Source organism: Hemicordylus capensis, chromosome 2, assembly GCF_027244095.1.
Source record: "Hemicordylus capensis ecotype Gifberg chromosome 2, rHemCap1.1.pri, whole genome shotgun sequence".
Taxonomy (NCBI): domain Eukaryota; kingdom Metazoa; phylum Chordata; class Lepidosauria; order Squamata; family Cordylidae; genus Hemicordylus; species Hemicordylus capensis.
Window position 1 is genome coordinate 202,838,923 of NC_069658.1, and position 23,584 is coordinate 202,862,506.

The 23,584-nt window shown below is 47.3% G+C and overlaps 1 protein-coding gene and 1 long non-coding RNA gene across 3 annotated transcripts; one reads left to right on the forward strand and one right to left on the reverse strand.

Moving 5' to 3' along the window:
* Nucleotides 1-1,732: 1,732 nt before the first annotated feature.
* On the reverse strand, nt 1,733-21,688 carry CDK4 (cyclin dependent kinase 4). Of its 2 annotated transcripts, none has more exons than XM_053301794.1 (8): nt 21,546-21,688; nt 19,169-19,417; nt 13,238-13,373; nt 12,527-12,694; nt 11,792-11,901; nt 8,377-8,427; nt 5,491-5,626; nt 1,733-2,601 (listed from the first exon to the last, which is right to left on the reverse strand). In XM_053301794.1, the coding sequence occupies exons 2-8, from the start codon at nt 19,384-19,386 to the stop codon at nt 2,509-2,511; spliced, it is 912 nt and encodes a 303-aa protein (XP_053157769.1). In that variant the 5' UTR covers nt 19,387-19,417; nt 21,546-21,688; the 3' UTR covers nt 1,733-2,508. The 2 variants fall into 2 exon arrangements, with proteins under 2 accessions (XP_053157769.1, XP_053157770.1); XM_053301795.1 differs by lacking the exon at nt 21,546-21,688 and adding an exon at nt 21,276-21,441.
* Nucleotides 21,628-23,398, forward strand: LOC128347327 (uncharacterized). The gene is made up of 2 exons (XR_008317514.1): nt 21,628-22,250; nt 22,717-23,398. It is a non-coding gene; the product is annotated as an uncharacterized LOC128347327 (long non-coding RNA).
* The last annotated feature ends 186 nt before the right edge of the window (nt 23,399-23,584 follow it).

Genomic DNA, 23,584 nt, shown 5'->3' on the forward strand with positions numbered 1-23,584 from the left:
CAATCAGTTTGATTCCAAGAGCAGCCAGCTACCCCTCCAAGCAGAACTGGAAGGCAATGATCTCTCCCCTGCTGTTTGGGCCTAGTGTGCCATATTCAGGAACCAGAATACCTCCATATAAAACTCACTACGCTGACAGTAATTACACTGTCAAGTGATGATTTGCACATGCCAGACAGGACTTCTGTATCATATTGCATCATCTGGAGGCAGTTAACAGATTTGACTGCAAGGCACTGAATGATGAACAGGACTAAGGAAGAAGTCAATCTTTAGAGATGCAAGCATCGTGAATAGACAAGGAATGCTACACAGGGACTACTTCCAAAGAAGTTTTCATCTCATGTTTGCTGCCAGATCACTTGAGACAATTCTCCAATATCAGGCTAAGCTAAAATACCAAGTTGTAGCAACTCCCCAAGCCATGTACATGGAAATGAAGAGATCCTTGAACCATTATCCAAACAAGAGGCACCCACTCTCAAGTGCAGGTTTATCTCAGCTTTGGAAGCAAACAATGTAAAGCAGCCCTCAAATTGCCAGTCTGCAGCAGAACAGATAAAAACCAAATACTCCTCCACCAACCACCCTTACACATGAACTATTTGTACTGTGGGGCAATAAAAACTAAAGTTGACAAAACAAATTATAGTGCCCAAAACTGCATCAACAGGAAGGTGGGGGAAACCAACCAAGGTGGCTTAGTTTGGAGGGGACCCACCTCTGTCCAACAGCAGTTATTTGTGGAGGCACTAGCATGAATTGCTTGATCAGCCACTCAATGAGACTTTTTTTCCCAGGCGTGGCCAAAGTGCATTGAGAGATTAAGTGTGAATCTTGATCCAGACCATGCAAGTGGCTCCCTCTTACACTGCACTGTCAACCCCAGAATTGCTCAATTCTGCACACTTGTATAGGCCACCCAAGGCGAGAGGTGTTGCAATGTTCCAGGTAATCTGCATTTTGATCATATGGGTGTTAGCAGGTTTGTACACATAATGGTGTAGCAGGGTAATGACTTGACTAGCAAGCCAGAGGTTGCCGGTTCAAATCCCCGTTGGTATGTTTCCAGGACTATGAGAAACACCTATATCTGGCAGCAGCGATATAGGAAGATGCTGAAAGAGATCATCTCACACTGCATGGCAATGGAGGTGGCAATGGTAAACCCTTCTTGTATTCTACCAAAGACAACTGCAGGGCTCTGTGGTTGCCAGGAGTCGACACCAACTTGACGGCACACTTTACACTTCTGGAGCTTTTATTGCAAGCTAAGCTTTTTACTTGAACATATGAATCTGGCTGAAACTGAACCAGACCAGCACAGCCAAAAGCTCTCTAGGATTTCAGGCAAAAAGTCTTTCCCAGACATACCACAGAGATCCTTTAAGATGGAGGTGCTAAAAATTGAACTTTTGCATGAGAAGGAGGTGCTCTGCCACAGAGTTACAGCCCCTTCCCAATTCATAACCTCCCTGAAATATACAGCATCCTGTGCTAAGGATCCTGGTCAATTTAGGGGTTAAGTTAAATGTGTTCCTCAAAATTTAAGGTTCCCCATTCAAAAAGCAGAAGTTCACAAGCCTATCTGAGAAAGTTTTCCTTTATCACTACAGCAGGAAGTTGGTAGGTGGGTACGGCCTGAAGCTACTAGCCTGCAGATTAATTAGTTGAACCTTGCCACAGTGGAATTTTTCAGCTGAATCATTCGTCATACCAACAACAGGAGGCATTTTCAAGTGATAAGGGGAAGACCAAGTTGTATTCACTTGACCCCCACCCATATTCTTTATTGAAATGTCATCTTTTTTTTTTTAAAGCAAGTTCCACATCAGTGACTAGAATCATAAAACAGAAGCAGTTGATCTCCATCTGAGCAGCTCTTCCGTGCCCAGATACCCAATGACGTAGGTCCGTCCTGACCAGTGTCTTGGCAAATGAAAAACAAAAACAAAAAATCCCAAAAGCAAAGAATTGTGAATATTGGTACAAAAATATCCTCTGCTCCCATTTTCATGGAGCTGTAACAAGTTAAGGCAGGGCTTTAGTGTCAAACTTTTAGCCACAGGAATGTGATAAGGCAGCAACATTATTGTGTAAACTGTTAAAAAACACGTTATCAGAGATACCTTTGGCAAAGAACCCCCAGACGACTGAATGAGATGCCTCAAACTGGCCCCCCCACAAACAAACTGACCTTCAAGAACTCCACTGGGGATCAACCCAGGAACATAGAATGTGTACATGTATGACAGTGGCACAGATACCACTAGAGAACCTCAGCACTTCCTGGATTGGAATTATTTCAGTTTTGCATTTCCGGCAACTCGCACCTCTTTTCTTTATGCATGTTGATAACAGCTAAGTCCCCACCCCGTCCTAGCACAGCCAGGAGGCTTGGAGACAGGATTGATTGCAGCTTCTTTGTGGGATGCAAGTTAACCACTCTCACATGAAGAGTCTTCTGTATAGTCTTTCCCCCCCGCCACAGAGGGATCTGCTGGGATGCTACCCTTCACCTGCGCCATTGTCTTGAAAGTACTGGTGATGCAGTGCTTTGAAGGCAGAGATGCGCTTGTACGGGTTAAATGTCAGCATTTCCTAGAGGAAAAAGAAATGCATTACGTACATCTTTATTTTAGTTATTTAAAGTACTTACATCCCACACTTCCAGCACATTGTTGCTTAGGGTGGCTTACAATAAAACCATAAAATAAATATCCACACTAACACACAGCAAGACAAAATAGCTAGTAGATAAGGAAAAAAACAGGACTAAAAATGATTAATACTGGTTGCCCAGTAGCAGTCAACATTTAAAAGTGTCATATAAAAGGAGGCTTTTAAAGTTCTTTTAAAAGCAAGTCAAGGAGGGAGACTGAGAAGGTACTCTCTCCGCCCTCTCACCCCCATCCAGCAGATCCAACTCGACCACCCACAACAAGACCAACAGGAGATGGTCTGAAGGCACACAAATGTGGAACTGAGACAGGCTGATCGGCAGGTCATGCTCCTATCTCAGCCAGTTCTAGTGACACTTACCAGTACCCAGCCCACAGATCACGCGAGGGTCTTAAATCTGTTGGTAGACCTAGTTTGAACACATTGCTCCATGTTATGTTATCCTATGACTAAGGACCCATTCACACAGTACATTATTCATATGGCAATTACAACCATCACCAACAGCTTGAGCATGTGAAAAGTGGCAGTCACTCATTCCCTCCCAGTAACCAAACACTGAGTCACCGCCACTCTTTACCTCTATAGACAAATGTACTTTACCTCACCGCCACGTGAAAAGAGTGTAAGAGGCAGTGACTCAGCCAGAGAGAGACTATACAAGCTATTAACCAAGAGAACTCCCCACTTCATCTACAGCTCCACAATCATCTTGAGAAGTGCCTAGGCCACTTCCACACAGATGAGAAACAGGGGCACTCTAGACAAGCTGCTCATCCCATGGCCAAACTGCTTCTGGACTGTACACCTCAGACCACAAGCTGTGTGTCACATTTGAAGGTACCTCCCTCAGGCTTTGCAAAGCATTTGATGGAGATTTGACTCAACTGCACAGAAAGTCTGATTCTGAATTCAGTCCAAACTGAAGCAACCATGGCTGAATAGACCCAATTTGGCCCCTTCCCCCCTCACCTTGGTACCCTCCCCTGTAAGTACTTAACAGGCATGAGCAGGAGACAAGCTTGCTCTATGTTTATTGGAGTGTGGTGAAAGTAGCAGCATCTTCACAGGGTCATTTTAAAATGACTCCTGGAAGAGGTTTTTCCCTGTGTTGCAATCCTGTGAACTGTCATTTTTTCCCTAATGCTCCAGCCATTATCGCAGACCCAGAAAAGGCTACAATTCCCAGGAAATCCTTGGCTTCCCCAGGATTTCAAGGGAAGACATTTGAAAATTTAAAAAAGTTTCCAGAGTCATTTTAATATGTTGTTGCTACTTTGCCGCACTTGGATAAAAATAAAGATGGAGACAGCCTGTCTCCTGATGTTGCCTGGGAAGTACCTACAGAGGTCAGCGGAGGGTGGCAAAGTCAAGGGAGAAGCAAAGCAAAACAGCTCCCTCTCCTTGAAGCAGAGGCAGCTGCCAACTTATGCTCATCTTTAGTACCACCCCCGCCCCCCCGCCAAAAAAAACCCCACCCTGTATAAGCAACAGGCTGCAAGAAGATGTCAGACTCTCCTCTAGTTTTCTCATATGGTAAGCTTCTCATTCATATGGGGGTGCATCCAATTCCCCTGCTTACAAGCCATATCATTAGGTCATACCACATACCATGCTAGAAGCATCATTAAAACGGATGATTAACTCAGGTTATTAGTTGTGAACTGCTGAGTGCTATTAATTTAGACTGGCAGTATAATACTGTATCAAACTTCTGACTGGTTTTTTTAAACATTAAAATAGCAGCTGGAGAGGCATGCCTATCAGGATTGGGGCAGTAGCACGCAGGGAGGAGATACGGAATTTTCCCCACACCCCTGTATTCCTGATTAAAGTGGGCCTTACTGGAATTATATATTAGCCTTGGGAAGGAAGCTTTCACAGAGTCCAGTGGAAACCTCACACAACTAATGGCAGCTATAGGCAGGTGTCAAGAACACTGTTCCCTCTAACAGGGATTCCCAGATGTTGTTCACTACAACTCCCAGCATCCCCAGCTGCAGTGGCTTTTGGTTGTGGATTCTGGGAGTTGTAGTCAACAACATCTGGGAATCCCTGTTAGAGGGAACACTGGTCAAGAAGTGTTGGCTCAGTTCGCCAGCCAGACAAAATATTTTACTCAGCAGATGGTTCCTCAAGCTACTATATTGTACATTACTTTTCAGAATGTTTTTCACTCGTCAGGCATCATTTTTCACTCATCCCAGACTAGTAGGATTTCCTGAGCCCTGGTTATAGGGGTGTAACTAAAGTGGGAAAGAGATAAATAACCTCTCACACAACAATTCCTATTCAGACTCATTCTGCCAGCTGCTATTTTAATGTACAAACACAAAGAGAGAAGCTCTAAGTATGCGCCTAACACTGCATGCAGTCCAGCTGTTATAGTTCAGAAAGTTTCACCATAGAAGATTGGGCCTTTGGACATTCATGACATGCATGAGTACAGGAAACACAAACAAGCTGTGCATCCTATATCTGCACGCACCACTAAGTGTCTGATGCCTCTCAGACACAACCGTTCCAGTATCAGCACTGCCCTGAATTTTTCCTCAACATGCAAGCTGAGAAGACCTATACTTAGCAAAAGGGCTACAGAAATATTAAGTGCTTCACAAGGATTACTGAAGTCCTCCATATGGCCCACCCAGGAAGGCAGAGACTAAAATGAAGCCGTGCTGCTAAAAGTTGATGGCTGAACCATGGTTGGAGTTGTTCATGTGTGTCCTCAATCCTGCCAGCCAATGTTTACAAGGTATGATTCCACCCCACTCCTCCAATCCCTTTCCCATCTCTTGAAGAACATACCAAAAGCAGCTGAGCCCCCAGAGGCTCTATTTCTGGCACAAACGTCTCAACAGACTGTGGAGGGCGGGCAGCAAAGGCACAACGTGGCAGAGACACATCCAGTGGCCAGTCCTCTTCAGAGGGGAGCCCAATCAGACTGCAAGGCAAGGAGAAAACATGAGCCAAAGCGGCTTGGTACTCCTAAGGCAGCACTTGGCCTTTGCTGGTGGCTGCAGGGCTGAAAGAAGGCACCTATAGCATGCTGACTGCCAACTGACAGGGGCCAATTTAATCTTGTAACTGTTCTGATACAGGGTTTTGACAGTCCTAAATGAAGTTAAAATTCTTAGGATCTTGGTCAGATGGAGGGGACGGCAAAGCAACAGGCCTTTAAATCAGGGATTCTCAACGTTGGGTCCCCACATGTTAGTGGACTTCAACTCCCATAATCCCCAGCCCCAGTGGCCTTTGGTTTGGGATTATGGGAGTTTAAGTCCAATAACATCTGGGGACCCAACGTTGAGAATCCCTGCTTTAAGTCACTTCTCACCTGGGATTTGAATTGGAAACAACCAATTCACAGCTCATGCTCTCCTCCACCACCCTCTATCAGCTTGCCAATCCCACTGCCTCACCCATTTCCATGGCAAATCTCAAAGAACCTCAACTTTATTTATTTTACTGAAAACTGGAAGCCTACCTGTCTTCCCCCACACGATCAACAGCTCCCCCGGGCTCCACCACCCATGCTCCCAGAGAAGCAGTGTGGGGTGGTGAGCAGCATGGCGAGCAGGAGGGGGAGGAAACTGGGCCACCAGTCAACCCACAATGCATCACATGAGCAGCGCAGTACACTGGACTGGGAAGCCTGAATGCTGCTGGGATGCTCCTTCCGCTGGTCTCTATGGTGCAGATGGCTTCTGGCAGCTCAGGAGCAGCAGCCAGCAGCCCGAGAACCCACACAACCGGGCAGTGGGGTAGGAAGGGCATGCACATTCTCCTACCTCACTTTCACCCTACCCAGCAGAATGCCAGGATTGGGAGAGATCCTGGCATTTTTCAGGACCAGCCCTATCTGGGCTAGTACTGCCCTATCCAGTACGACTGGTCACAAGAAGCACCTCAACATTTTATTTTCAAGCTCCTAACTCAAGTTTTGGAGAAAGGCTTAAGGAAGCAACACACCGAAAGTTGCAAGATGTCTGATGCTTGACTGGGTGTGGCAGAGGGGAAGCAGAGATTTTCAATTTCTAAAAATTCATTGGCCAACATCTGGACTAGCACTACACACATGCAGCAGTAAGAGTTCCAGACTATTGCTGGGCTGTTACTTGAGTGGGGGAAAGGGGCAATTTTTGCCAGTCTCCCCTTTCCCCTGAAGCTTGCTATGCATAACCAAAATATGTCCCCTGAAGGTTGCATGATCCTCAGGGATATATTTTGGTGGTGCATGGCTAGTCCGGACGTGGGTTGCCGTTTCATAAATTAATTCATTAGTAACAATGAATGGATGCTAATGCCGTATTGAGCAAGACTGGGAATTTCAAAGTTGTAATTAATGTTTTTAAAGTGATTATCCCTAAGAAGTATGTGTGAGTACATATGTTTTGCTGCTTTGTGTAATCCAATAAAAATAATGATCCACCTAAAGCTTTGAAATTGTTTCAGTATAACATTTAAACCATACTAGGTATTTTCATCGATTCCCCCTCCCCAAATATGTAATTGCTTGGCTACTTGAAAAACCTTTGAGATTCAGTGTAGGAAATTAATATGATGGTTATTTTCCCCACAAAATAAATGGGCCAAACAGCATGCCAAATCAGATCAAAATCTATTTAGGGCACCAGGAAAATGTGCATAGTAGTTTTTTGAGGAAAAGGATTAATGTAAGTTTTATGTGAATTAGGGAGATTTTTTTTTTGTATTTTTCAAATCTGTAGACCACCCCAATCTTCCCTGTCCAGGCAGTTTACAACAAAATAAAACAGATGAAAATGGAAACCACTTAAAACAATTTAAAACCATAGTACAATTAAAAAGCTTGGATGAAAAAATAAGTCTTTAGAGGCTTTTTTAAAAGTTGTAAGAGATGAGGAGGCTCTTATTTCAGCAGGGAGTGCATTCCAGAGTCTCTGGGCAGCAAAAATGAAGGCCTGACTCTGTGTAGCCACCAGATGAGCCAGTGGCAACTACAGAGGAACCTCTCCGGATGATCTCAATGGGCAGTGGGGCTCATGGTGAAGAAGAAATCCTCTTAAATACCCAGGGCCTAAGCTGTTTAGGGCTTTATAGGTTATAACCAGCACCTTGTATTTTGCCTGGAAACTTACTAGGGGCCAGTGTAGCTCTTTTAGTATAGGAGTAATATGGATATCCATGGGAAGCTTTTCCAGAAGATTTTTCCAGCTGCACATTATTACAAAAGGCACAACACTTGCCCCTGCAAAGGGGCCACCAACCTACCCAACAGGAGTAGGCAATCTGTTCTGGGGAAACTTTCATTCAGGATCCCAGAACAAAATCAAGAGTGGGGATCTGGAAATTCATTCCTGTGTCAGGCAATGAGCCATGTTGGCCTTTAAATAAAGACAGAGCTCCTTTCATTCAGATGTTTGTTTACCGCCACCTTTTAGCACTTAATTGAAACCACCACCCAGTCCCGCCAGCAGCCTCTGGCCAAGCGGTTCCTTGCTCTGGCAAAAAGGTCAGATGAAATGAGCTTGCACAACCCAGACCTGAATCTGCTTTCTCCCTGACTCACCCGACACCACCATCTTTTGTTAGTGCTTTCCTAAAAGAGGAGTCATGCAATAGCTTCAAGATTGTTCTGAGCAAACCAGATGGCTGAAAGACAGGGACTTCTGTTCCCTGACCTTCTGAAACAAACAAGAAGATGCGACTCACTCAAAGATCTTGCCCAGCTGGTCAGCTTCGGAGTTGCCACAGAAGAGAGGCCTGTGGAGCACAAAGGGTGGTTACTGTGGGGGAATGTCACGGCCTTGCAGCTACACCCAGAAACTTGACAAGCCTTCCATTTGCCAGACAGCAGATGGACTGAGACCAAGCAAACTAACTGCCAGTTCACCCCTTGAACAGGGGCCGCCAGCTCAGGAACACAGAGACACCCACAGCTGTAAGCAAATACTGAACAATATTAACACAGAGGGAAACAAGGGTAATGAGAGGCTAATGAGGGACAATTTAGGATTCCGTCACCCTTTGCATAATTCCAACACAGAAGGTATTTCCACTGACAAATTAAGGCACCTAGATAGAAACTGTGCTTGTGAGCTTTCCGTTCAGTGCAGATATGCCACACAACAGTAACCAGCTACAGTTTCCAACAATGCACACAACATCCACACACACAAATTTCTGACATGGAGGTGCTTTCCTTGTAGGAATATTGTTAATGCGGGAAGTATTAAGTATTAACCCCTGCTAACTTGGCAAAGAGGCACCCTTTGACGTGGTGATTCTCTTTATTTAGCAGGGGGGGAGTAAGTGGCCCTATCCACCCCCAGCACAGTACCTCCAGTGACTGTTGCTGGTGTCTATCTTATGTTTCTTTTTAGATTGTGAGCCCTTTGGGGACAGGGAGCCATCTTATTGGTTTGTTATTTCTCTGTGTAAACTGCCCTAAACAATTTTTGGAAGGGCAGTATAGAGATCAAATAAATAAGTAAGTACCCCTTTCAGTGTTCCCTGTAACAGGGATTCCCTGATGTTGTTGACTACAACTCCCATAATCCCGAGCAAAAGCCATTGCAGCTTTTTTCAGACAGGTTTATAACAAGGAAAATATGTGGATCTGGCCTTCACAAACCAGTAGATACAGCTGGGAGTTCAGGATGCTGATGACATGAACACTCCTCTCTCCTTTACCTGGGATCCAAGTGAGGTAGTGGAAATAATCAATCAGTGTTTGGGATCACTGATGCACTGGACAAAGGAAAGTAAACTGAAACTCAGACTTGATCAGACAAAGGTGCTGCTGATGGGTGGCTTGTCTGTACAGCAAGGTGGCATTCAGCCTATTCTGGATGGGATTGCACTCCTAGTAAAGAATCTGGCTTGCAGACAGGGAGTCCTCATAGACCCAGAAAGGTTGCGAGAGGTCAACGTGGGAGTCAGAAGCATGGGGTGCCCTTCACCAGCAGAGTTTGGGGTGCACCAGCGGCAACCCTTCTCAGTCAGGGGCAGGCTGGCCACAATTAGCCATGTGCTGGTAAGTAAGCCTGCAGATCAGACAACTGCCATGCGCTGTACACAGAACTGCCCTTGAAGGCCATTCAAAAATACAGCCACTAGGCCAATAACTGAAACTGGATGTTGGGACCACCTCTCACCAGTACTTAAAACAGTGCCACTGGCTTCTGGTCCATTTCTGTGCAGTTGAAAGTGCTGGTGCTCACCTTCAAAGGCTTACACTGCTTGGGATGCAGGTACCAAAAAGATCACTTTGTTTTCACTTTGAGATTGTCTTACTATTTAAATCTCGTGAACTGCCCTGGAAACACTTGAAGGGTGGAACGAACGCTAAATCAGGCTTTGCTCCTTGAAGTGATCTCCATTCTCCTACAACCACCACAGGTCCCCAGAAAGCCCGAACAAAGCACTGCCAGAGAAGTCTGTGCAATGGTGTAGGGCAGGCCTGCTCAACTTAGCCCCCCCCCACCAGCTGTTTTTGGACTACAACTCCCATAATCCCCAGCCACAGTGGCCAATAACCTGGGATTATAAGAGTTCAGCCCTCCTGCAGATGTTGGCCTAGAACTCTCATAATCCCAGGCTATTGGCCACTGTGGCTGAGGATTATGAGAGTTCTAGGCCAACATCTGCAGGAGTGCTGAATTTGAGCAGCCCTGGTGCAGGGGGAGGAGAGGAAGAAATGTCTAACAGGCTGATCTCAGTCATTTGCAATGCCTGTCCCTGCACCCCACCCCCCACCCCCACCCCAGAGAAGGCATTAGCTGTTGCCACATCATCTTCTGCAGAGCAGGTCACCAGCTCCTCCCTGCCTATCAGTCTTTAGCCTGATAGATAAGCAAGACAGAGGGTTTGGTAGGCCCAGCCCTAATCTATTGTCTCCCAGCTGTGCCAGCAACCTTGGTATCCTGCAGACAGAATATGCTTCAGGACCAGTTTATCCAGAAGCTCATTCCCTTTAAGGTAGTTTTAAAATGCATGGGCAGGCAGAGCTGGAGACCAGGAAGCAGAAAGTTTGAGGCCAAGAATTCCCTTAGCCCTTGCTCGTTTTCCTCCACTTCCCTACTTGATAGTTCCAATTCATGTTTTAGTATAACACTAGCCAACCCCGCACAGAGCATCTGTGAGCTCTTTAGGGCCAGTGGTTACCTCTTCTCCCTCACCTTCTGCCCTAGTCTCCACTTCCAGGCCCAGCCACCTCTTCTCCCCCCTGCCACTTCTGCCCTCCCTCCCCCCCCCGCCCCTAGGCTTTGCCTCCACAGCTGGGCTGGGCCCGCCACTGCCTCCGGCCTCTGCGGCCTGGCCTGCTGCCGCTGTGGCAACCAATCCTCCTGGGTGTGCCCCAGTCAATCAGGCCCGTCCGCTGTCCAGCCAATCAGCTGGGCGCTGGGACGCACATTCCAAGGCACACCCAGGAGAATTATTTATACACACACACACACACACACACTTGTGAACTTAAAACATTGTGTCACTGCATAAAATGCATCCCCACCGTCAGTTGTCACAGACATGTTTGCAGCCTACATGTAGAAAGCTGCCTTCTACTGAGTCAGACCACTGGGCCATCTAGCTTAGTAATGTCTACATTGACTGACAGTACTCTCTAAGAGGGGCTTTTCCCAGTCCTACATGGAGATGTCAGGGATTGAACCTGGAACCTTCTACATATGAAGCAGATGACCTACCACTGAGCTATGGCTCCATCCAGAAATTTGTGAGGCAAGCATTCTTCCTACAGCCTCAGCAACCACTCTGGAACAGCTAGTGACAAGGCCAACTAAGCCAGTGTGGTGTAGTGGTCAGTGCTGGACTAGGACCAAGACCAGGGAGACCCAAGTTCAAGAACATGTTCAGCCATGAAGCTCACTGGGTGTCGCTGGGCCTTCTCTCTCTCAGCCTAACCTACCTCACAGGGTCGTGAGGATAAACATAAGCATGGTGAATACAGTGCGTGGGGGGGGGACGCTCATCTCTGGGCTCCTTTGAAAAAGAGCAGAACATAAATGTAGTAAAATAAATAAGCAAGCCAGAACCAGAACTACTCTCCCTATTCCACACACACACACACCCCAGTGCCCACCACACCCCACTTCCCAATTGCACTCACTTCCTTCGAAACATCTCAGCAAAGATGCAACCCACACTCCACATGTCCACAGGAGTAGCATAGGTTGACTGGAGCAGCACTTCTGGAGCACGGTACCAGAGGGTGACTACCTGTGGTGGGGTACAAAGGTATCAGAGTTCACAAGTGAAAGAGAAGTCTCATTATAAAGCCTCCTCTTCACTCCACGCACTCCAGTGCTTATTAGGGTCTCTGCTCCAGGAAGGGAGGTGATGTGGGAGGAAGTCACAAGCCCAGACTTGGGGGACTTTCATCTCAAGAAGCAGTCCCAGGTTCCAAACCAGCCCTACAGGAAATGCCTCTCTCCTCTGCAATGATATTAAATCAACACATTCCACTCCCTATTCTCAACTCAACTGGTTGACAGCAAGTCTGGCTTGGAATCAGGGTGGTCATGCAGTCTCAGGCTACCAATTCAGGATACCCACCTCCACAACAGATGCTAGGACGGGGTAGACAACCTTGGCGCTCCAGCTGTGGTTGAACTACAACTCCCATCATCCCCAGCCACAATACATTGAGCCAAAATCATGTGCTAGGGCATTTCCCTTTCCCTTGTGTAAAAAAATGTTCCTCTCCACCACCCTTCCTCTCCATCAGCTGAAAAGGTCCAGAAGTTTGGAAAATCCCTTCAAGTTCAAACTGGGGCCATATTAGCAAGAGTAGAACCCATATATAGTCCTTGGGTTTTGCCAAGTCTCAGCACTAGATACTCACCAGTGGCGTCAGGGCCATCTGGCAGCTGTAGATACGAGCCAGGCCAAAGTCAGCCAGTTTGACTTGACCAGAGCTGGTCACCAGGATATTCTCTGGTTTGAGGTCACGATGAACAATGCAGTTTGAATGCAAGAAATCCAAGCCACTCAAGAACTGACGCATCATGTCCTGGGCAGGGGAGAGAAAAGAAGAGCATGCAGCATCAGCAGCCCCACTCAGAATGCCAATTTTAAGGTAAACAGCCTAGGACCAAGATACCCAAAGGTCCATCTCCCTGCCATGCAGCTCTCCCCAATCATTAGGAAAGCAAAAAGAAGGGCCTCTTGCACATCCACCCACCTTCTGAAGTTCAACTGATGGCAATATGCAAGATAGCCTTCTCAATGGTGGCCACCCAAGATGTGGAATACCACGCTCTAGGAGAACCATTTGGTGCCCAGCCTAACCAACTTTAACAGTGAACATCAGGCTCTATTCATCAGGCTTTTGACCCGTCATGCTTTTTGGTTGTATCGGCTAGTCTTTGTGTTTACGTGTGGCTTTTAACTTTGTTGGAATAATGTTTAATTTGAATTTTACTCTTGCTGTGAGCTGCCTTGAGCTTTCATATGATTAAAGAGGCAGGATATAGGTTTTCAACTCTCTTAAATACCCATCCAGAAAACAGGTAGCTTTTCAAAAAACAATCCAAGATGCCACTGAGGATGTTACCTTTATTACTTCTACTGGTAAGCCAGGAGGTGGTGTTTTTTCTAGGTACGCCTTCAGATCCTGATCCACGTGCTCAAAGACCAGCGTCACTTTGGTCTCACATTCTGTCCGTGCCGTCGTGCAAACATCCATTAGCCTACAGAGTGAGGAAGGGGAAAGTGATCAGTAAGTGGTCCAGAACTACATGGACAGAGGGAAGAAGGGGATTTGTGAAGCCGGGAGCTCACACTTAGTCTGCTCCAAACAGGATCCTCAAATAGGGCTGGCACAATCCAGTCACTTATTGTAATGCCATAAATTAGATCAGTGGTTCCCAGCCTTTGATCCTCACTTCTTGTTTTGCCATTGTAGTTGGGGATGATGGGAGCTGTAATATCTGGGGGCCAAAGGTTGGGAACCCCTAAATTAGATGAAATGCTGAACGGATGCCAGCTGCAAAACTCTATGGCACCAACACTGCACATCATTGGCCCTAATTTATGATATCTCCATCCCTGCTATTCAAACAAAGATCCTGATGGGCCCTTGAATCCAGACTCACAGGTCCCTGCTATCCTAGCCATATGGTTTTTCATGCCTCCCTGTACTGCCATCACCCCCGCAATTCCATTCCCAAAACCCTCCTATTATAGGTTTAGCATTCTGCCCCTCAGAAGGTCTTCTCCCATCCTAGGGGCACTGCTCCTTTCTATCTCAGAACACTCTTCTCATTCTGGCCATGAGATTTCCAATCAGCACCTAAGTTTTAAAACTGGACATACCTGGTGCACACTGGGCATGTGAGTGAGTGCGATGTGCGCACGCACCGGGTATGTCCAGTTTTAAAAGAGAGCGTCGGCAGGGGAAACATAGGGTGGGGGGAGTGCACCCTCCCCAGTCCTTAAAGTTATCCCCCCACCCCCGCCTTCAAACTGGCAGGCACCGGTTCCATGCACACCACTATCTTGTGTTGCTGAGTAGTTCGTTTGGGCCTGGTACGGGAGGGCCAGAAGCAGCGGAGAACAGAAGAGAAAAGAGAATCAGACAGACACCCTGGAACAAGGCACTGTGGGTGAGGCAGCCTTCATCTCCAAATCAGGTCACAGCCTGAAAGATAAGCAAGATGAAAGGACTGGGCAGGCCCAGTCCTAATCTACTGTCTCTTAGTCATGCTGACAGTCTGGGTATCCTGCAGGCCGAACATGCCTAGGTATAAGGATATATCCACAAGCTCACAAGGGCTTCAAAGGAAGTGACTAGGATTGAGAAGTGGGGAGTGGTGGGTTAGGATGCACCAGCCCTAACTGAAGGTCTTCCAAGTAACATTCCTAAGACTGCACCGCAAGGAGGAAAGAGTACAAGGCCCACTGTTTTCAATGGGGCCTATTAACTAGTAAATGTGTTTAGGATTGCAGTTGTCAAGACTCTGTGGTTAGACTCATGGCCCTCAAGGTACAAACCACCATGGCTACTGTCCCTCCCTAGGAAAGCGAGGACACTTGTTGGGGGGGAGAGTCTCCCCGTCCCCCACGCCAGAAACCCATTTGAGAGAGTTCCAACTGGGCCCGAAAGGAAAGCTGCACAATGCTTATGCCTCCACTGCTTTTTGTGGTGACGGCCAGCCCCGAGGCAATCAGGCCAATTTTTCAGGGCTTGCGGGGTGGCTTATCTAGGTTCCCCATCTCATAATTCTAGGTCCATATGCATTTGAATGGGGAACTAGATTTGAGCACTGTAAGATATTCCCCTTAGGGGCTGGAGCTGCTCTGGAAAGAGTATCTAGGTTCCAAGTTCCCTCTCTGGCAGCATCTCCAAGATAGGGCTGAGAGAGATTCCTGCCTGCAACCTTGGAGAATAGCAATAGCACTTACATTTATATACCGCTCTATAGCCGGAGCTCTCTAAGCAGTTTACAATGATTTAGCATATTGCCCCCAACATTCTGGGTACTCATTTTACCGACCTCGGAAGGATGGAAGGCTGAGTCAACCTTGAGCCCCTGGTCAGGATCGAACTTGTAACCTTCTGGTTACAGGGCGGCAGTTTTACCACTGCGCCACCAGGGGCTCTGGTGGCCACTGCCAGTCTGTGTAGGCAATGCTGAGCTAGATGGACCAAAGGTCTGACTTGGTATATGGCAGCTTCCTATGTTCCGGACCCATTTCTCTCCAAGTTTCCACTTCCCAGGTCTGGGATGAGAACAAGGGTCATTTACTGAGTTCACGGTCCTTGCTTTGTCTAAATTACTTGTGGGGAGGCTCAGACAGGTCCTACTCCCTGTCTTAGGGATAAAAAAAGTCAAGCAATGCCAGTCAAGGCTATAAAGAAACAATAGATTACATAGAAGCCATGGAGAGTTCATACAGGTGCTAGTTGTTTTCCCTAAATCAGGCCCCAACGATTTTTCTTTGGATCTAGGAGCCAGTCCAAGAATTCAGAAAGCCCAAAATTCAGCCAGCCCAAAAATTCAGAAGTCAGACAATGCACACTTGGCAAAATTACCAGACTTAGGGATGGACATTATGGGGGAAGGGGAAGTGGGCTTCTTTTTATCCCCATCATCAGTCTGATCTATGATCGTAATAAAGTTTATCTATCTATCCATCCCCATCACAAGTAATATAGAACTGAAACAGGGTTTCCTGGGACAAATAAATATTTTATTAAATAACTACCTGTGGATATCCTGCTCTAGGAGCCACAGTTGGACTTCTAAGAGCTATCATGGCTCCCTGGTGCCTGGGATTTGTCAAGCCCTGCCCTAAATGCAGACAAAGTTGCTTGCCAAATTACTCTTCTATATTTACAGTGCAATCCTATGCATGTTTACTCAGAAGTAAATCCTATGCTCAACTGGGGCATGTCTATGTGTTTAGGATTGCAGCTCTAGTTACACATATAGTATCCATCCAAGCCTGAATCCTACCTTTCCCCTTAACAGTCTTCCCTCTCAGGCGTGTGCACATGCACGCACTCACAAGGTGTTTTTTTAATGTCCGCTCAGTTAATTTTAGTCCTGCTCAGGCCCCACTCTGAATGCATGTGTGTGCACACTGCCTTGATACTGCTGCCCAGAACAAAACTCATTCCGCACACAGATGAAAAACAGAGAGAACTGCCCCTAACAAACCCCACTCTTACCCAATTAGTTGCCTGGGGACTAGAGATCTAAGAGAAAACACACTCCAGCCTCTGCCAAGAGCCACAAGACTAAGGGCTGCTGCATTAACTTATTACTGTAAAAACTTATTATTGTATCATTAGAATCTACTGTAAGCAGCCTTGATGACCTTTTGAGAGAAGGACAGGGTAGAAATCTAATAAGTAGACTACAAGGCTAGTGCGGGGAGGGGGGACACACAAGAAGCCAGTGCTAGAAATGGTCCCTTTCAAACTCCCGCTTTTATCACAAGCCTGAAAGGTGGGTGCAAAGGCGGCGATCCCACCCAGAGCGATCACTTTCCTGGCAAGGCAATTTTCTGTAGCAAGACCCTCTACTCAAGACAGCCAGCAGCACTCAAGCCCAGAACCACCAAAACCCCACAGGGGTGGAGGGGAAATAGGGATATGCACGAAACGGATTTTGCATTTTGTTTTCAAGCTCAAAATGAAACATAGACAGCCTAAACGTTTCATTAGAACAGTGGCCAACCAAGTTGTTTCGAAGGAACAAGGCTTGAAACATTTCAAGAGTTTTGGCCATAGGGAACGATGGGGAACTCAAAATACCCCATTGTTCCCCATGGGTAGCTCCTAGGGACACCAAAGTGGGTTGAGTGGTAGGCCATGATGGGTGCTACCTACTACCCAACCCACAAAAGAAATGGGCAAGCAAGCAATTTTTTAACACATTTTAAACAAATTGTTACCCTTTCTCCAAACCCCCACAGGATCACAAGCCAGTGCCAGAAAACCAACCAGCAAGTGGTGGAAAAGGCCTCCAAAATGATCCTCAAAACATCAAAATGTTTCAAATCGAAACAGGGTTGTTTTGTTCCGAGCTCAAAACAGGCCCTTTATTATCTTGAAGAAAATAATTTATGGGGACTGGTCAGATGACAGGCCTGTGTGTGTGCATGCACACATGCGTAAAACTTTTTACATACATTTTATATTTTTCTGGCAGTATTTAAACAAAAAACAAAAAAAATTAAGTTCACACTAATTTCTACTAAGCTTTCAAACTTTTACATTATCAATGTTCAAACAACAAATTGAGCTCGAAATGGCCCATTTTGAGTTGAAATGTTTTGCATATCCCTTTTTTAAAGGGTGTATCAGACTTAACTTTAACATCAGGCTTAAAAAGCCAGTGGTAGGACTGGAGTTAGACCAAATATAAACAGAATTTTATATATAGAATTATTTGGAAACCTGCTTCCTTCCTGCAGAAATTCCAGTCTGCCAGCTAATAGACATAATTCCAGTTCCTAAACAATGGAGAACATTCCTTTGAATAGGAAAGAAAAGTCTGAATCAATTACCAAGGAACAGAATGGGTGGCCCAACGGGCATGTCCCCAAACTAGAGGGGGACTGTTCTCTCTGAACTGAACTCCTCAGGGGGTTCTCTTCCAGACCTCCTCCTCAAAAGCCACTCAAGACTAGTCAGGAACACAGTCATTTCAGGAATCTGGGTCCAGAAACCCCAGGCAGTGTTACATATCACAGAATGCCCTTTGCCTTAGTCCAATGAACAGAAGGTCATCGTCCTGTTGCTGCCATTTCCAAGTAGAGTCCTTGGACCAGTGTTGCCTCCAAGGCATGCACACGCTCACAAGTTTTTTGATGTCGGCTCAGTTAATTTTAGATCCCACTCAGGCTGAATCAGGAAAGCCCCACTATGAAGGTACATGTGCACACACTGGCTTGATACTGCCACCCAGAACAAAACTAATTCCGCACAGAGATTTTAAACGTTAGAGGGACCACTCCCTTGGACCCTTGGGTTATCCTAGGCAACAAAACATCATGGAACCTTCAAGAGGTTCTTTCCAGCATCTAGGGAACAAGATCATCTCCTTTTCCCAGGCCATAATTTGAGCCATGTCTTTGCTCCTATAACCCCATTTTCCATGCCACATCTCAACACTAGGACATCACACTGTAACAACGACCTCTGAGCATATTTTATGTATTTATTTATTACATTTTACATTTATTTATTACATATTTATTACAGGGTTGTTGTGAGGATAAAAATAAGCATGTACACCGTTCTGAGTTCCTCGGAGGAAGAGCGGGCTACAAATGTAATTAATTAATTAATTAATATGCAGAATGTAACCCCCTTCCCTGCCTCCCCCAATTCTGGCCACAAGCAATCCCTACAAATTTGGAGTGAAGAGCTGGGTTTCCTACTTCAGAGTCTGGTTACAGGTCCACAGCACCTTTGAACGCCAGCACTAGGCTTATGTGTTGGAATGCCCAGTTCTGACAAATGTGTGTTCATTCCCCCACCCAATCCCCCTGGTGCTGAGTGGAGGCGGATGTTCCTGGTGCAGCCAGCACCATACAGTACCTGTCGCTTCTGGTGTGGTGGGGAGGAGCTTTTCTATGGAGAACCTGAACTTGTGGAGAAACTGTGAAGGGGACACCTGGGAACTGTGGTTCCCAGATATTCCCATACACCTTCCTGGCATCCCCTTCATGCCTTCCCGACATCCCTAGGAGCTTTAGCTCCACAGAAAAGTGCCGCAATGTCAGAAATGGCAGGTACTGTGCAGGGCTGGCCGCTCAGGGAACACTGCTTCCATGTGGCATCTAGGGATAACGATACACATTTGTGAGAATTGGAGTGTCCTTTGCACAGACCCGCTCTGCCCCATGGACACTACACAGCCCCTTTCCCTGTGGACATGACCAACAGCACACCCCTCCACAATCCCATGCCAATGGCACACCCGTTCACCATCCTGCTCCAAGATCCCTGTAATTCCAATGATGCCCTCACCTCACAATGTTGGGATGGTCAAAGTGCTCCAGCCGTTTCAGCAGGGCCACCTCCCGCACGGTCGACAGCGGCAGCCCGTTCTCATTGCTCTGCACCCGCACGTTCTTGAGCGCCACAAATTTTCCACTCTGTAGATCGCGAGCCTTGAAGACGGTGCCATAAGCGCCAATGCCAATCTCAGCCACTGGCTCATACTGGTCCCGCACTCCTGTGGCCATCTTGGCAGCCCCCTCCAAGAGGCCACAAAGGCTTTGAGAGATCAAAGGAAAGGGTTAGTAAGGCAGCCTCCTACCCTTCACAGGAGGCGACTTCTACTGCTGCTGCTCCTCCAGTACATCCATCTGCCCTTCTATGCCTCACACTTCTTCCACAGTGCCCCCCTTTTATGTTTTCTCAAGTACCCCAACATCCCTCCTCTTATCTTCAGTCAAATTCTGTTTCCCCGGAAACACAGGAGAAAAGTGGGAGACCATTTCCCTTCGTGGGTGGGGAGGAGTTTAAAGTTCCTTCCTTGCTTATTAAAGATACTGTAGGTCTCAATAGCTGGAGTGTGGTCTTGAAGCTAGATTTCTCAAAACCTAATTTCACTATCAAGTCTGAGCCCTGGAATGTGTGAAAAAGGCCTCTGGGTATGTGCAGATTACAGCAACTAGGAACAAAGCAGTTATGTAGAAGAAGAAATTTCCATCTGATGAAGCAACACAGGCCAACATGCCCCCTTCTGCTCTACTGTAAGTATAGTATAAGCCACCTAATGGCGCAGTGGGGAATAGACTTGCCTAGCGAGCAAGAGGTTGCTGGTTCGAATCCCCGCTGGTATGCACCTATATCAGGCAGCAGCAATATAGGAAGGTGCTGAAAGGCATAATCTCACACTGCGCGGGAGATGGCCATGGTAAACTCCTCCTGTATTCTACTAAAGACAACCACAGGGCTCTGTGGTCACCAGGAGTCGGCACAAACTCAGGGGCACAACTTTACTTACTATAGGCAAAAGCAACTGGAGGCCTGGGAGTCAAATCCATCCCCCATAGGTTTTCATTCAGATCCCTAATTGATTCCAAATACCCACTCTGCGCGCACACATCAGCCCTCCCATTCTGCATTAATACAGATTTGAATGCACACAGGAACAATGAACACCCTTTTCATTCAACACAATGCTCACTGAGTAAACCAATACTAGACACATAGAAGCCATGCATGCATCAGCTCTGTCCATGCAGTTAAAAGAACCTGCAAAAAAACAGGATCTCCAATTACACATACACCTACCCTTTGTATACACTTAAGATCTGCACAGAGGAGGGTAGGGCAGGGCCAGGGCAACTGCCACAATCCCACCCCCAAACACATGTTGAGTCTATCCACTTATGTGGCTTCAAAAGGGCTGTGTTGCAATCACACTCCAGGTGGAGTGGAGGGGGAGAAGCAAGTACTTCTTCCACCCTTTTAACACTCTTATGGTTGGAATGGGTATTCTTATTCACGTTACCAACTGCAAGGAAGGGAACCAGAGACTATAGTGCCACAGGACAAATGACACAACCTGGTATAGGAATTCTTTGTATGCTGCTTTGCTACCAGGCGCCTAGAATTCTATCAGTCCTCTCCTAGTTCACACACATTCCAAAGACTCAGCCGGGATCATCTTCAGGACTCCTAGCAGCACTGGGAGGATTACAGAATCCTGCTCCACCCCACTGCAACAAACACAGTACAACAGTAGCTGCCCCGGTCTCCCCAACACCCCACAGCCGCAGTGGCCGTTTGGAATGCAAGTGCTGCTTGCTGGTTCATAATTAACCCATCGGACATTTACTGAGCCTAGTATTCTGCCTAGATTGAAACCAGTCCATAGTTTGAGGGCTCCCTATCATAAAAGGGGTAGGCCAGACACTACCCCACCACCCGCCCGCAACCAGCCAACTTTAAGGCTTAATGGTGCGAATGCTCCCATTCTGCTTTGGGGTTCACTTGTGCTCTGCCTGCACGTCCCCTCACGAGAATACGGTCTCCAGCTCCCTCTCACAATGCCTCCTGGTAAGCCTCCAGCCCCCCCCCTTCCTCAATGGCCTCCTGGCCGATTCCGTCCCGCAGCACACACCCATCCCGCTCAGAACACAAAGGGGCCTCCCATCTCCTAGCCCCGTCCACCAGCCCAGACGACGCTCTCCCACTTTGCAACAACGCCGCCCGCGCCAAAGCCTCCTGCTCCTGCACCCCCCAAGGCTGCCCCCGCCCCGTGCAAGAGTTTCCCTTGAAAGCCCGGAACAGCAAGCTCTCCTCCCACTGCTGCAGCCGTGAGCGGGAACAGATGCTCTTGCCCGGCAGGCTCAAGCGCGTCGCTGCTCTCAACGGGCAGGGCCCAACTCACCCCAGCACAGCAGCAGCAGCAGCAGCAGCAAAGGGGGCCGCTCTCTCCTCGCGGCTTCCCAGAGCTCGGGGGAATGGGGGCGTGGCCGAAAGTCCCGGGGAAACCAAGGGGGCGGGGCAGTCAGAATGGCCATCCGAGCGGAAGTGAGTCGCCATAGTTACCGGCAGGCAGCCCTTCTTTTTCAAGTAGGGGATCAATGGCGTCGCGGGGCCGGCAGGGGCCCCATGGCCGCCGCCCGAGTGCTACGGACCGTTCCCAGCGCGGTAGTCCTTCACAGAGCAGCCCAGTCGCTTGTCGCAACTTCCACAGAGAGCCCCTCTCAGGCTGCGCCCCAGCTCTTCCTCCTGGACAGATGGCAGGCATCCCATCCCAACGCCCAGCTCTGGAAGACCCTTGAAAAGTGCCTCTTCTTCTAGGCTGCGCTCTGCTGTCTGCCGAAACCGCGCATAGGCGGCGGTCATCTGCATTACCTGCAAGGCAGAGCTAATGGTGCAAGGCGCAGCCAGTGCCCGGACAAGAGTCTTAGAAGAGCGAGCGGCTGCCTCTTTCTGCCAGCTCCAGAAAAGAGCTGGAAGTCCACTCAGTACGTTTTTGGGCCAGAGAAAAGCCTCCTGGCTCCCCTGTAGTTGCTGTTCTCCCAGTATTTCTGCCATTCCCCTTTTAACTCCGGCCTGACCCAACAATCGACCTCGGACTGAGGCAAAGGTATGACAACCTTTTGCTGCTTCATAAGGGCAGTGGGAGTGGGGGACTGTGGAGGTGCCTGGCCAGGTGCCTCATCGCTGCGAGAGTAGTTGGACCGAGTGCCTTCCTTCGTTAAAGAGACAGTCTGTCGCCGTCTCTTTAACGACTGTCTCTTTAATGATTGGCCTTGGACCTGGATTTTGCAAAACCCCGTTTTTCGGTGGTAGGGCTGAGTCCTAGCATGTATGGAGAGAGAGCACCTCTGGGCATGTGCAGATTACAGCACTGAGCTGCAAATGGCAGTGGAGCTCCTATACCTTTAGTGGTTGCACAGAAGAGGGAGTTTCAGCCACAGCTTTCCTCACCTCATTCAGGCCAAGCTGTGGTAGCCAAGGCCAAATCCTGCCCCAAAGGGTTGCAGCTCAACCTCCACAAAAGATTATTATTATTATTATTATTATTATTAATATATATTGCTTTTCAACAGAAAAATTCTCAAAGCAGCTTACAAAGAAATAATAATACTAGGAAGAAGATTGTTCCATGTCTCCAAAGAGAGCTCCTCTTCGAAAAAGAAACAAGTCGCCAGAGAAACTTTAGCAACAGCCACTGCAAGAATTCTGCCCTGGTACTGAATAGGGACAGCTGCTCTTCCCCTGCTAAATATTAGAAAACCACCACTTTAAAAGGTGCCCCTGCTCAGTTAGCATCAGGGGCTTACCTGTGATGATGATCCCAAGAGACATTCCTCCCCACTACCACCATGCTGCATCTCAGCCATTCTCCAAATTGCTGAGACACAAGCAATGTAATCTCTTCCCCAGAAGTGTGAATAGCAAGGCTTTGGCAGAGCCTTCTGCCTTCTCCCAATGGGCACCTCTGCTGTTCTGTCCCATAACCAAGCCAAAACACAGGGCAATGGTGGTGAGTAGCAGGAGCCAGGGAAAACCTCAGCTGTTCACACAGGAAGACTGGGGATTGTGAAGAGCCCTTTGCCTGTGTCATTTGGAAATAGGTGGAGTCAATAAAGCTGGCCCTGCAGCCCTTGCTCAGTTGAAAGTATTATTTCCTGTTAAACATTAGTTGCTGAAGCAGCTTGTGTGTTTCGTCTTGCATGTTGAACAAAAAGTTATATAAAAACCATCATAATAAAAAAGTGATTAAAAACATCATCATAAACTATTTTAATGGCATTTTAATAGCATATTTAAAAATAAAGCAAACAAAAGTTGTGCCCATCACTTTATCTCAATGCTAGGAAAAGTTTCACTTGCTAAGATTTTGCAGGTCAGGTTGCTATTAAAGACACAAGTTGGGGGGAAAACACCACCACCCCAAAACTGGCAACCCTATAA